Source organism: Hemibagrus wyckioides, linkage group LG19 (assembly GCF_019097595.1).
Source record: "Hemibagrus wyckioides isolate EC202008001 linkage group LG19, SWU_Hwy_1.0, whole genome shotgun sequence".
NCBI classification, from domain to species: Eukaryota; Metazoa; Chordata; class Actinopteri; order Siluriformes; family Bagridae; genus Hemibagrus; species Hemibagrus wyckioides.
The window spans coordinates 18,207,501-18,220,237 of record NC_080728.1 but is presented as its reverse complement, the minus strand read 5'-3'; the positions used below and the strand labels follow the sequence as shown (position 1 = coordinate 18,220,237).

At 40.5% G+C, this 12,737-nt stretch overlaps 1 protein-coding gene across 1 annotated transcript in view; it reads right to left on the bottom strand.

Moving 5' to 3' along the window:
• Positions 1 to 12,737, bottom strand: part of exoc4 (exocyst complex component 4) — a 191,918-nt gene that overhangs the window by 148,181 nt on the left and 31,000 nt on the right. Inside the window, exon 7 of the mRNA XM_058416708.1 lies at positions 11,484 to 11,658. Coding sequence (XP_058272691.1) covers positions 11,484 to 11,658 — 175 coding nt within the window. The remainder of the gene's footprint in view (positions 1 to 11,483; positions 11,659 to 12,737) is intronic.

Here is a 12,737-nt window from a genome sequence, read left to right as displayed (position 1 = left end):
ACTCTTTAACTAGCGGTTACAAAAGGATTACGAGTAGGAACAGTTGCAGGCTTCTTACTTCTGTGTTTTCCTCAGCGATTAATGGTGACATTTACAAAGGATAATTATCATGAGCTGTAGTGCACAACTTTGCCATAACTATCAAACGCAACATTACACGCTGCTATAATTACAACATCCAGCTGACATAAACCTGCAGGCTTTAATGTAATTAATTAATCATCAAAACAAAGCGCAAAGACGTCTGCCAGCAAACGAGAAAGAACAAAGTTGAACCGCTTGGCACGAGTCAACCCTAGAAGTATTGTGCGTTGTACCCGTCAGGATCTTGTGCGTTGTACATGTGTGCAACGATTATTTTGTACAGCGATTAAAATTTCAAGAGATCGTTTTGGTCTAACAAAATTCTTTTGGGCAGAAATAGTAGCATTTTGCCTCAGAGAGTAAAATAAAGTCTTTTGGGTTTGCATTTTGTCTGCTATAGCTTGCTTGTAGATTCTGATAGCATGTCTAGCAAACTTTTATGTTCTGGAAAAATTAAACGAATGTTGGCATCCAGAAAGAAAGGGAAGAGCTTTATATTGTATGGGTTGAGTTGAGGGTAAGTATTTTATTCTCAAGCTAACAAGCTAGCCAGCTCTGTTGTGAAAGTTTATACTCATGTTTAATTAGGTAAGCTGGTTAACTGTTGTTTAAGCTGTTAATGTTAATAAGACATGTAGAGTTCTTTTTAACTACAAGTGTCCTAATTTTGTGGGTAAAGAAATGAGCTTGACAAAAGAGATCAGCTTCGGCTTTCAGATCTATGAGGAATTTGAGAGAATGAGAGCAACTCAAGAACTGAAAGACGAGCACCTTGGTGCTGAGGTGAACGAGCTGTTCCACAGATACAAAGTGGACACGTCCCCTTCCTTCAGTGTTGACGGCTCAATCCAAAGAGAAACGAGGGAAACTAAGCACAGAATAAACCTTGGGGATGCGTCACAGAGCACTACTGAGATGACACAGGCATTTAAAATGTCATGCTTTAATATAATATACTAAAATGCCATGATTCTATATCACAGTTCAGAGAATAGAGTACTATACTCTATGCAGTATACTGTAGATTCATTCCCCTATCCTGCCTGGTCTAATGGATAAGACTTTAGCCTCCTTAGCCCAGGATCGTGGTTTTGAGACCCATCTGAGGTGGTAGTTGTTTTGGGGTGGTGGTAACTCAAGTGGTTAAGGCTCGGGGTTAACTGGAAGAAGTACTAGAGTACTATACCGGAAGCTTGTGCAGATTTTAGCGGAAATACATAGGCAGTATAGATTTCCATTCCCTTCTCTTGGCTCGTTTCTGTGAAGGGTGGCAATACTTATTACTAGAGTTAATGATATATGCTTGGATCGTATTCTCCCTTACAAAGTCGCCTGAGATAAAAGCCTGTACGGAATCAATTCCATGTGACGTCCATTCCCTGTGCAATATTGTGACGGTGATTATTAGTTTTAAGTTACATTAGCGTATGCAGCCATTTTAAACCAAAAGCCTTTGTTTCTCGTGCAACTTTGACACCATAATCACCGAGGCTGCCGCGTGGAAAAACCTGAGTGCACTCAAAGTGTAGACAATAAAAACGCCTGCAAATTATTAGCACAATCAGCTAATGAGTACTGCTGGGTTTGAACTAGTCATGCTAGGAAATGTAAGGTGTTAATTGTAGCCCTTTGTGATTAGGTAACTGCAGAGAGCAAAGGTGCGTTTTGATTAATATATACTTAATCTATTTAATTGCACGGCCCCGGTGTGGAGCCACTCAATCACCATTCTGACTGGAGGGCACCTTGAAACATAACCTGCTTTAGTAGAAATCTATCAGCCTTAAAATCCATGATACACTCTACACACAGAGATCATTATAGAATATAAAAAAAAAAAGAAAAAGTCTGATTAATAATAAAGAATCGATTACACGGCACTTCTCAACATCCATATGCAAATTCGACGCCTCGTGAAGGACACTAATGATCAGACTGTTAAAGCCAAAACAAAAATGTTTGCTACGTCATCTTTTAAATCCAGAGTCATTTTCTGCCTCCATGCTCTGCCAGTGAAGGATGCATGAATATTACCATATGTTTACTATATAAAATGCTGGAGAACACAGCATTTCTGACATGTAGAAAGGATGACTAAGGTAGAGACAAGTGGTTTCTCCTAAAATGGACAAGAGTCATGCCCTATCAAGCATTAATGCCTTGTGAATGTTCCCAGTTTGGCATGGTCCCGATTCCCCCATCCATGGTCTAATAAATAAGGCATTGGCATCCAGGGATCCACAAGCGTCAAGTCTAGGGTGTTAGTTGTTTTGGGGCAGTGGTTAAATCTCTGTGTAAGCTAGTTAACCTTTCTTAAAGCTGTTTAATGCAATTATGCTAATATGACATGTAGAATTCTTTTCAACTACAAGTGTCCTAATTTTGTGGGTTAAGACATGAGCTTGACAAAAGACGTATGGGGAATCCGAGAGACTGAGCGCAGGGAGACACAACTCAAGAACTGAAAGATGAACGCAATGGTGCTGCTTCCTTGATCCAAAGGGAAACGAAAGAAACTAAGCACAGGATAAACCTTGGAGATGCGTCACATTGCAATACTGAGATAAGACAGGCGTCCTGAACCCATTTTAATATAATATACTGAAATGCTATGATTCTATACCACAGTTCAGAGAATAGAGTACTGTATACTTAGCCTGCCCCAGTGGTCTAAATGGATAAGGCATTGGCAGTCAGGGATCCACATGTGTCAAGTCTGGGGTTTTAGTTGTTTCGGGGCAGTGGTTACGGCTTGGGGTCGGTGATCGAAAGGTCAGCGCACTGCTGGACTTCTAAGCGACGCCCCCAACCCTCCCTGCTCCAGGGGCGTGGCACTAGGGCAAACCCTGAACTCCAACCCCATCCTCCAAAGAAAGCTGGGATATATAAAGAAAAGAATTCCACTGTGTTGTAACATAATTCGTGGCACTAAATAAAGGCTTTTTCTTCTAAATAACCAAAATTAGGTCTAAATAAGTATTTATTCTTTCTTTTCAAGGGAATTAGGTAGTACAGCCTGTGTGAGGATCTCTCTTCAGATAAAAGATAGCATTTGCTTCAGACCTGGCTTTCTAGGGTCAAAAAAAAAAACACCCCTTAAGTTACTATAGCTCAGAATCTGAATACATTTTATTTGCTTCGCTTTAATCCTCTCCCTTGTAGGTCATAAAGTGAGAAGACACTTGTGAAAGAAACCGATTTGTACGCCCAAATGGTGATAGTTAAATATACAACTATTACATACTAAAGAACACACACTCTCAGCCAGGGAGTGTTTCCTGCCATCTACAGTCTGTTGATCCTGCATCACTTTTGATGTCGGTCTAATCCGACGCTCTTGTTAGCAGATCATTAGAATTCCAGAGTGACCAGTAAAAGCCGATTCGTTACACACACACACACACACACACACACACACACACACCACAACAAAACGAGCTTAATTAACGAATTCCGAATGCTGTGCCTTTCTTTTTCTTTTTTAAAGAACAACCAGCAGGCTTTGGGTGAACAGCCTGAAGAGGAAGGAGCGTGGGATTTCGAGTGCTCTAAGACTAAAGGAAATTTACCTCACACACACACCGCCGCAATTATTTAACTCTGCAGGGAGATCTCATGAGTCTGCGAGCGTGATGCCGAATACAGGCTTTTACGATCCGTCATTTAGACTAAAATACAATAATGCATTTGGCTGCCATGTGTCCGCTGTTTACACACACCAACACTGTGGCAATTTAGCTTATCCACCCTGGGGTCCTGGTATCAGTGACACGCAACGAGAAAAGGCATCAGGCCAGTTACTCTGAGGAAATGCGGCTCAAGCTACAACTAAGCATGTTGTCAGAACGGATCATTCGTAACGTCCTTGTGTTTTTCTCTCTCTCTCTCCGACTTTCCTCACTCTCAGTTCATTTTGTTATGCTGCTCGGATCACGAGAGCACTCTCGCACTCTCACACACTCGGCAAAAAAAACCACACGGTCACGTACGTCTTTTCCAAGTGACAGCCTGGCAAGCTTTCTCTGTTCTCTCGCCACACGGGTGTGAAAGAGCGAGACGTCACATCAAAGCCGATGATTCACGAAGCTTCGGGCGCTTTATGAAAAGGGCTGAGTGAACTGTGCACAAAAACCAAGAGTCAACACGACTCCTCTGAACTGGCTGTGCTTAAATGAAAGTGCAATCAGACGCCTGACCGCGTCGGGAGTCCGTTAATGAAAAAGATGAAGCTTTGGGCCTGCGGTTCAAGGGATCTCTTAAAACCTCCTTGTCGCTCGTCTTCCGCTGTGTTTACAAACTGTTTGCGTTCTCCGTTCATTAAGCACAGCGCAGGGCCGGACTGCGATCGCCTCGGGTTTCGCAGACATCTGGATCGGATAGCATTTCACGGTAATTATCCAGGAAAGGATTTTTTTTAAATATGGACACGCTCAAAAATATTCTTGTTTATAGTCATCCTAAAGCAAGGCAGGAAAAAGGTGATGGACTCGATGCTTAAAGAAATTCATCATTCATCTTATAAAAACACTCTTTTATTAAAGGAGGGATGGAACAGGATAGATATAGTACTTCACTTAGGTAATGAACAGTGCATCAAAAAAAACCCTTCATCCGTTTATCTGGAGTTGGAACCGTGACGGTTTACGGTCTCGAGCCGAGGGTGGGAGTGATGTACTCTCTTCCACCTGTCAATCACAGGGACACTACATTACATTTACATTTCTGGCACATAGTAGACACCCTTATCGACTTATATTTATACAACTAAGCAATTGAGGGTTAAGGGCCTTGCTCAGGGGCCGAGGAGTGTACAGCTTGGTGGAGCTGGGATTCAAACGATTCACGACCTAGTCTGACACCTTACCCACTAAGCTACCACATCCCCACTAGCCAATCCTCTTATGTATGTGGAAGAAGGCAGACAGTCCAAGCAGGACGTGGCACGAGCAGCAGGTTGGCTGGGTCAGAAAGCTCATGTAGGTCTTCACAGTGAACTAGCAAGTGCCTTATACGATACCAATGTCCGTATGACCAGGGAGAGGTGTCACTATCTGCTGGAAAAATTATTCCAACTCAACACATCTAAATATTATGGAATTAAATCACTAAAAGCTCACGTTTAGGCTCACGGCAAATGCTCACACACACACACACAAATGAGACACACTATTTTTATTTTTAAAAAAGAAAGCTTGCCAGAAGGGTTTACATTGAAGAGGATTTTGTTTTCATACTAACGAGAGCAAGTGGACAGATACAAAGCTCGCTGGACAACCGACCGCTCAAAACATTCACCGACTGCTTGGAAGGGATTTGAGGAGGTGCAAATTAGCCTGGTAGATAGAAGGAAATATCACAGGCGAATACAAAAATAAGAAAATACTAAGTGAGCGAGTCGTACATACGTCTCTGTAGCTAGGGTTGAGGAAACACCGGCGCCAGAATTCACTGTCCGGACAATACTTCTATTATATTAAAGAGCTTTAAGTTTAGGCCACGCCCACTTAACTACAAATACAGATTTCAGAGCAAAAACTAACAATCCTGACTAGCTGAAAATAAAAAAAAATAAAAAAACCTCGGCCATCTATTAAACGAGCGAAAAGGGTGCAGTTAAGAGACCGAGAAAGACTCATGAGGAGACCTAGAAAGAGAATTGATCACGTTTTTCTCTTTTCTCTCATCCATCCACCCAGAAGTGTCATGTCTCCTGTTCAGCTGAAAGGTCAATGCTCATCATGCCTCTCTCTCAGGAGGGAAATGGAGGAAGACAGATTAAACCTGGACGAGAAGCAGGAGGAAAAGTCGAGAGAGGTGGTGAGAAGGAGAGGGAAAGATAACGAGAGTCTGTCTAAGCACCGGACGAACCAGAGGTTATCGACACGTGGACGTGTTCGCCCGTGCCGGGGGCTCGATCACGCCCGCTTTCACGAAGCTTTTCCTCTTGAACCGTGGCTAACCTTGGGGCCATTAATACACGTCCACCCATTTTTCTGCCTTATTAAGCCAAATAATTACCATTAATCTCCTCGCACTTCATCATAAACCCTGTTCCCGTTACAGCCGGATTAAACCCCGGCGCTGATGAATTCTCGATTCTGATTGGTCAGAATCTACCGATTTGTTTTCACAGGACACAAGGTTATCACTACCGTTTCTATGGTAACAACCTGTACGAAAGCGACACGTATGATTTATTAAATTTACGGATCCTTTTAAACATTTTCCTTATTATTAATTACATAATAAATTATACAATTATAAATGAACTTAATAACTCATAAATGGAAAAATAATTGGCTTTAAATGTACAACATTAAATGCAACTATAAACGGATAAAAAAAATGCAGCGCATCATTATTTAATAAATAAATGATATTCAATCATTTTATAATAACTTATCTAATTAATTTCATGAAAAATGTTTTAAATAGGGAAAAATTCTTTAATTAAAAAGAATAATAAGAAAAAAAAACATACACATAAAAAATTGAAACTTTTCTGCTGAGATAACAGGCTGACATAATTAAAGCCAACCATCCAAGAGCAGTGGAGCAATTATAAATCATAATTGTTTCTCTCTTTTTTGCGGTAATAAAGAAGACTTTTAATATAATAGGATCAGCACCAGTTCATATCTTCGGGTGAAATCACTGAAAATGGTGGATAAAATACTAAAGGGAAAAAAAATAAATAAAAAATTATTTTTAAAAAAAGAAAAAGAAAAATCCTCACGCTCTCGTGTTCATGACATTTTCACTTCACCTAAAACCCGCTTTTATCTTCCTACCACAATGATACCAGCTCTATTACAGCTTCTCTTATCATAATACATTTTTCTTCCTCACTGACCCGAGGTCAGTTTTCTTCTTTCTTTGGGTGCATAAGACAGGGTATGAGCTGATCTACAGCCTGAGGCAGCTGGAGCTTAATCATCAGACGCAGCGTGCCAAAAACTGCCGAGCTGTCTTAGTCACTTACGTAAGAAAAAAAAAAAAAAAGATGAGAAAAGATACACGGAGGAGAAAATAATAACACAAACGACTGAATGGAAAAAAAATAAAAACAAAAACAGCTCATCTCTCTTTATGAGAATTCTAATGGAGAGATTATATTACGCTCCGTCACGGTGACGGCTGGGGTTTAGCAGCTACAGAGATTTGTAGAAAATTAAAAAAGGGGAAAAAAAGAAAAAAGAAAAACGCTTCTTCATATTGCATTACTATGCACTACGTTCAGAGTAACAAATAAACAGATAACTGTCTTTCTTTCTTAAAATAAAAATTATATTTTTGTTTTTCAATAGCGATAACCAGAAGTATCTAAAGAATATTTAATTAAATTATTTACTACACATCTTTAAAAAAAATAAAATAAAAATGATAATAATAAAAATAATAAAATAAAAAATTATTTTTAATTAGAATTTTTTAAATAAAAAGATTAATTAATTATTTAAATCACACATTTAAAAAATAAAATAAAATAAAATAAAATAAAATAAAATAAAATAATAATAATAATAATTTAGAATTTTAAAAATATTTATAAATACTTTTTTTTAAATAAAAAGAATTATTAATTACTTCACACATTTAAAAAATGGCACAGCAACAAAAATGCATTTTGCCAAATAAAATAAAGTTTTTAGATATTAAATATTATAATAAATCTTTCAAAAAAATGCTATTAAATTTACTTATATGCAAATATAAAATCTCCAGTTATAAAAAAATAAGTCTTTGTGTGTTAAAGGAATTCTTTTTCTTTTTCTCCTATATCTGATCCACATATATATATATATATATATATATAAAGAGATAAAGCGCTTTATGGCACCCTGGTAGAGAAAAATAATCAACTCCTGCGTCTCTTCATCCAATCACATCATCCCTTATAGCAGCTCTGACCTTCAAGCACTTCAAGCTTTTATCCAGGCCTGTTTTTGGAGTTCTTGCTATCTGTGTGTGTGTGTGTGTGTGTGTGTGTGTGTGATAAAGGATGTGAATGACTTTTCCATGACTACATATCCACACATCATCGATAGAAAGATTAAAAAAAAAAACACAAGAATAAAAATCTACTCAATCTCAAGATGGGTGACTACATGACTTCGTGTTGTTTTTCAGTCCCTTCCTACAAACTGAACTGGTGTGTGTGTGTGTGTGTGTGTGTGTCCTTTCTGCACTATACATCACAGTAGATTAAAATATACACAAGACTTGACTAAAAGACCATGAACATGTGTATATGTCTATGTGCGGCTGTATTTACATATACACACACACACAGACACACACACACATATATATATATATATATATATATATATATGTGTGTGTGTGTGTGTGTGTGTGTGTGTCTGTGTCTCTAACTCCATGTCTTGGCTGATGGAGTGATGACAAACCCATTTACTCATTCTCAGCCTCCACAGCCACTCTCCTCCCTTCATTTCATTTCTGTCCTCTCCTAAACACACACACACACACACACACACGCAGACTCGCACACACTCACACACCATGTCCTTCTCTCTGTAGATGAAATATAATAAAACACAGAAAGAGATGAGAAACTGCAGGAAAGAGAGAGACAAAAAAAGAAACCCTGCAAAATTTATTCATCATGTAATGTTATAAATAAAGGGGAAGGCTCTTAAATACTATTAAATACACACACACACACACAGTCAGATAGAGAGGCGAGCATGCACACGCAGAAATACACACAAACAGGTGAGCGCACACACACACACACACACACACACACAAGAATTCCCGTGCACACACACAAAAACACACTGGAACATAGACAGGTGAGCACTCTCACACACACACTCACATACACAGACACAAAGACCGGTGAGCATGCACACGCACAAACACAGGTGATCATATTCATGCACCATGCACACACACACCACCATGTCTGTGCACACATAAAAACACAGACACATACACACACTGGCACAGACAGGTAATCACTCTCTCTCTTACACACACACACACAGGCACACAAGCACACTGGAGTGCAAGGGCACACACACACAAACACACAGAGATACACACACAAACACACACATATACACATACTTACATACAAAGATAACACGCACTGACACACACACACACATCCCTGACAGCATGATATAATGCACACAAAGACGAACAAAAAAGGACACACACACACACACACACACACACACACAAGGACATGCAGAAAGACACACACACTGTGCATGGCAACGTTTATCACATGATGCTCAGCGGGGTTCTGTGGCAGCTGTTAACCTCACCTGTCCATCAATCTGCCACTAAACTCACACACACAGTCGATATTTCAGAATTAACACGCTCCAATTAAGCAAGGCATGGAGAAGAGAGAGAGAGAGAGTGTGCGTGTATCAGCACTGCACTCAGCTCCACACCTGTCTCCTCTAACCGCAACACACACACACACACACACACACACACAGTGCTCCTGTGTGTAATAAGATTACACTCCCCCTAGTTACTAACGCAGCTCTAAAATCAGGGAATGGAAGTTTTGGCAGAGGGATGCGCTTCCTAAAACACAGAGAGGAGTTACTCCTGAACATGTCGCTCTGCAGCCTGGACTCAAAACCATCAATAGGCATTTTACTCACACACACACACACACACACACACACACACTGATTTCGGTCTAAACCGGTCCAGAAATGAGTCGTAATCAATCAGGGACGTCCGAGAACAGTTTCTGCAGCTCTCTTATCGTTTCCTGGGTTTATACAGCAGCCCTGAAAAGTGTGCGTGTGTGTTAATGCACTTACACTAGCCTCATTCTTTATAACACTAGACAGCTCACTAGCATCCAGTGAAAAAGAGATGGTTTGGTGTCCCTTCTATGCAGCTGTATGTAAAATACAGACAACCCTCCAAATCATTGAGTTCAGGTGTTGTTTTTCAGGGGTTGGGCTCGGCCCCTCAGTTCCAGTGAAAAGAACTCTTAATGCTTCAGCTTCATACCAAGACATTTTGGACAATTTCATGCTCCCAACTTTGTGGGAACAGTTTGGGGATGACCCCTTCCTGTTCCAACATGACTGCACACCAGTGCACAAAGCAAGGTCCATAAAGACATGGATGAGTGAGTTTGGTGTGGAGGAACTTCACAGAGTCCTGACCTCAACCTGATAGAACACCTTTGGGATGAAATAGAGCAGAGACTGTGAGTCAGACCTTCTTGTCCAACATCAGTGCCTGACCTCACAAATGAGCTTCTAGTGGAATGGTCAAAAATTCCCATAAACACACTCCTAAACCTTGTGGAAAGCCTTCCCAGAAGAGCTGAAGCTGTTATAGCTACAAAGGACGGGACAACTCCATTCATGTGCATGTGAAGTCAGCCGTCCCAAAACTTTTGGTAATATAAGTGTAGCTTGACTGGAGATCATCTGGTATGGAAGTATGTATTACGAGTAAATTAGAAAAGTGACACTAGTATCAGCGTTGAGCTGCACAACCGGAAAAGAAAAGAAAAAAAAAAACCAAGAAAACAATTTCCTCTGCCCTTTCCCAAGGAGAAGACATTACTGAGAGTTATACAGCTCTGACACTGGAGACTCCTTCCTTACTTTTCAAACAAATGCCTCTTTTCAGATCAATGATTATATCTTAATAATAAACATCAACCTTTAAAAATAAAATCTGGTCAATTTATTATTATTGTTGTTGTTTAGGTGAAGTAAAGAATCTGCCATGCAATCCAGTGGATAAGTGGTTACTATAGTAACGATAACTTACACTTTAATATAGACCTGTGCCTTGGTGTAAGATCAGTTTGTAAAATAAAAATTTAAACCGAAGAAGAAGAAGAAGAAGAAGAAGAAGAAGAGAACTGTGCTACATTTATTTCCAAAATACAGGAGCACAAATTATTCCTAATGGAATGTTGTTTTGTCACAGGACACTTAATAAAGGTCTCTCTGATGACCACCTGATGATGAACTGAACCACAGAGTCACTCACTATTACCCTTTAATATTAAAGAAAGAATAGATAGATAGATAGATAGATAGATAGATAGATAGATAGATAGATAGAAGAAAGAACAGAAAGACAGACAGATAGAACAAATAGACAGACAGACAGAGTAGAAAGAACGGATAAACAGACAAATAAATTAATAGAGTAGAAAGAATGAAGAGACAGAAAGACAAACAGAACAAAGACAGACAGATAGACAAAATGAATAGACAGACAGACTGTAGAAAGAACAGACAGGCAGGCAGATAAACAAAGTAGAAAGAACAAAGACAGACAGATAGAAAGAACAAATACAGATAGACAGACCAATAGAGTAAAAAGTACAAATATACAGACAGGCAGCCGTATCGAGAGACAGACAGTTGTCTGACCTGTAGGACGGTCTGGATCTTGGCGGAGACGTCGGCCTGCTCGTAGAGTTTGATGCCCTCACGAGCTCCACTGGGAGACACAACGATCTGCTGCAGATGGTTCAGAACGATGCTGTGAGCCGTGGCCACGGCGTTAAACTTGTCAAACAGCAGCTCCAGCAGTTCCAGTAGCAGCCTGAGGTGGAGAAAGAGAGAGAGAGAGAGAGAGAGAGAGAGAGAGAGAGAGAGATTAATACAGCTAAGTCAGACGACACTGTGACCTTTTCCGCTTCTCCTCGACTTGTAGAAATGATCGGAGCGTTTGAGGAAACCTTCAGAGACGCTCCCACCTGAACTGAAGGGCTGTGGAACTTTCTAATGAACACAGAGACAGAAGGGTGTTGACAGGATCTCCCCCCTGAGCTCCAGCAGATGTTCACCAACAACAATTAGCGACATCTGTCAAGCTCGCCCGGGCCACTAGGGGGACGAACATCTGTCTGAGGTTTGTCTTCAGTGGCACAGTGGGACACTTCTGGAGCACACAGATTTCACTAAGCTGCCTCGCTCGGGTGATGATTTGGGGAAAAAATGCAGGAAGAAAAAACAGCGTGACTGAAAGGGGACTGACGCAATGATATAAGACCACTGTCACACTGTCACAAACAGGAAATTTGACTGTTTTTACTTAAAGTAAAGATTTTTTCCCCTCCTTCACCGCACTGATTTATTTTATCTACATCAATCTCAAAGAATAAACCTCTTCAGGGAAGTGCGTCCTGCAGACACACACACTTGTTGATACACACTCGCCTGCACATGACCACTGGATACACACACTAAGATACACACTCTCAGAGACACACACCTGTTGAAACACACACACTGATACATGACCTTGAATAATCACGATATACAGAATGCACACTTATACACTTATATAAAACACACACACATACCTTGAGATACACACTCACACTGAGACACACACACGCACACTGAGAGACACACACACACACACACGCACACTGAGAGAGAGAGACACACACACGCACACAGACACACACACATTGAGATACAAACACCTTGAGAGACACTCACACCTTGAGAGACACACACGCACACTGAGAGACACACACACGCACACTGAGAGACACACGCGCACACAGAGACACACACGCACACAGAGACACACACGCACACTGAGAGACACACACACGCACACAGAGACACACACACGCACACTGAGAGACACACACACGCACACTGAGAGAC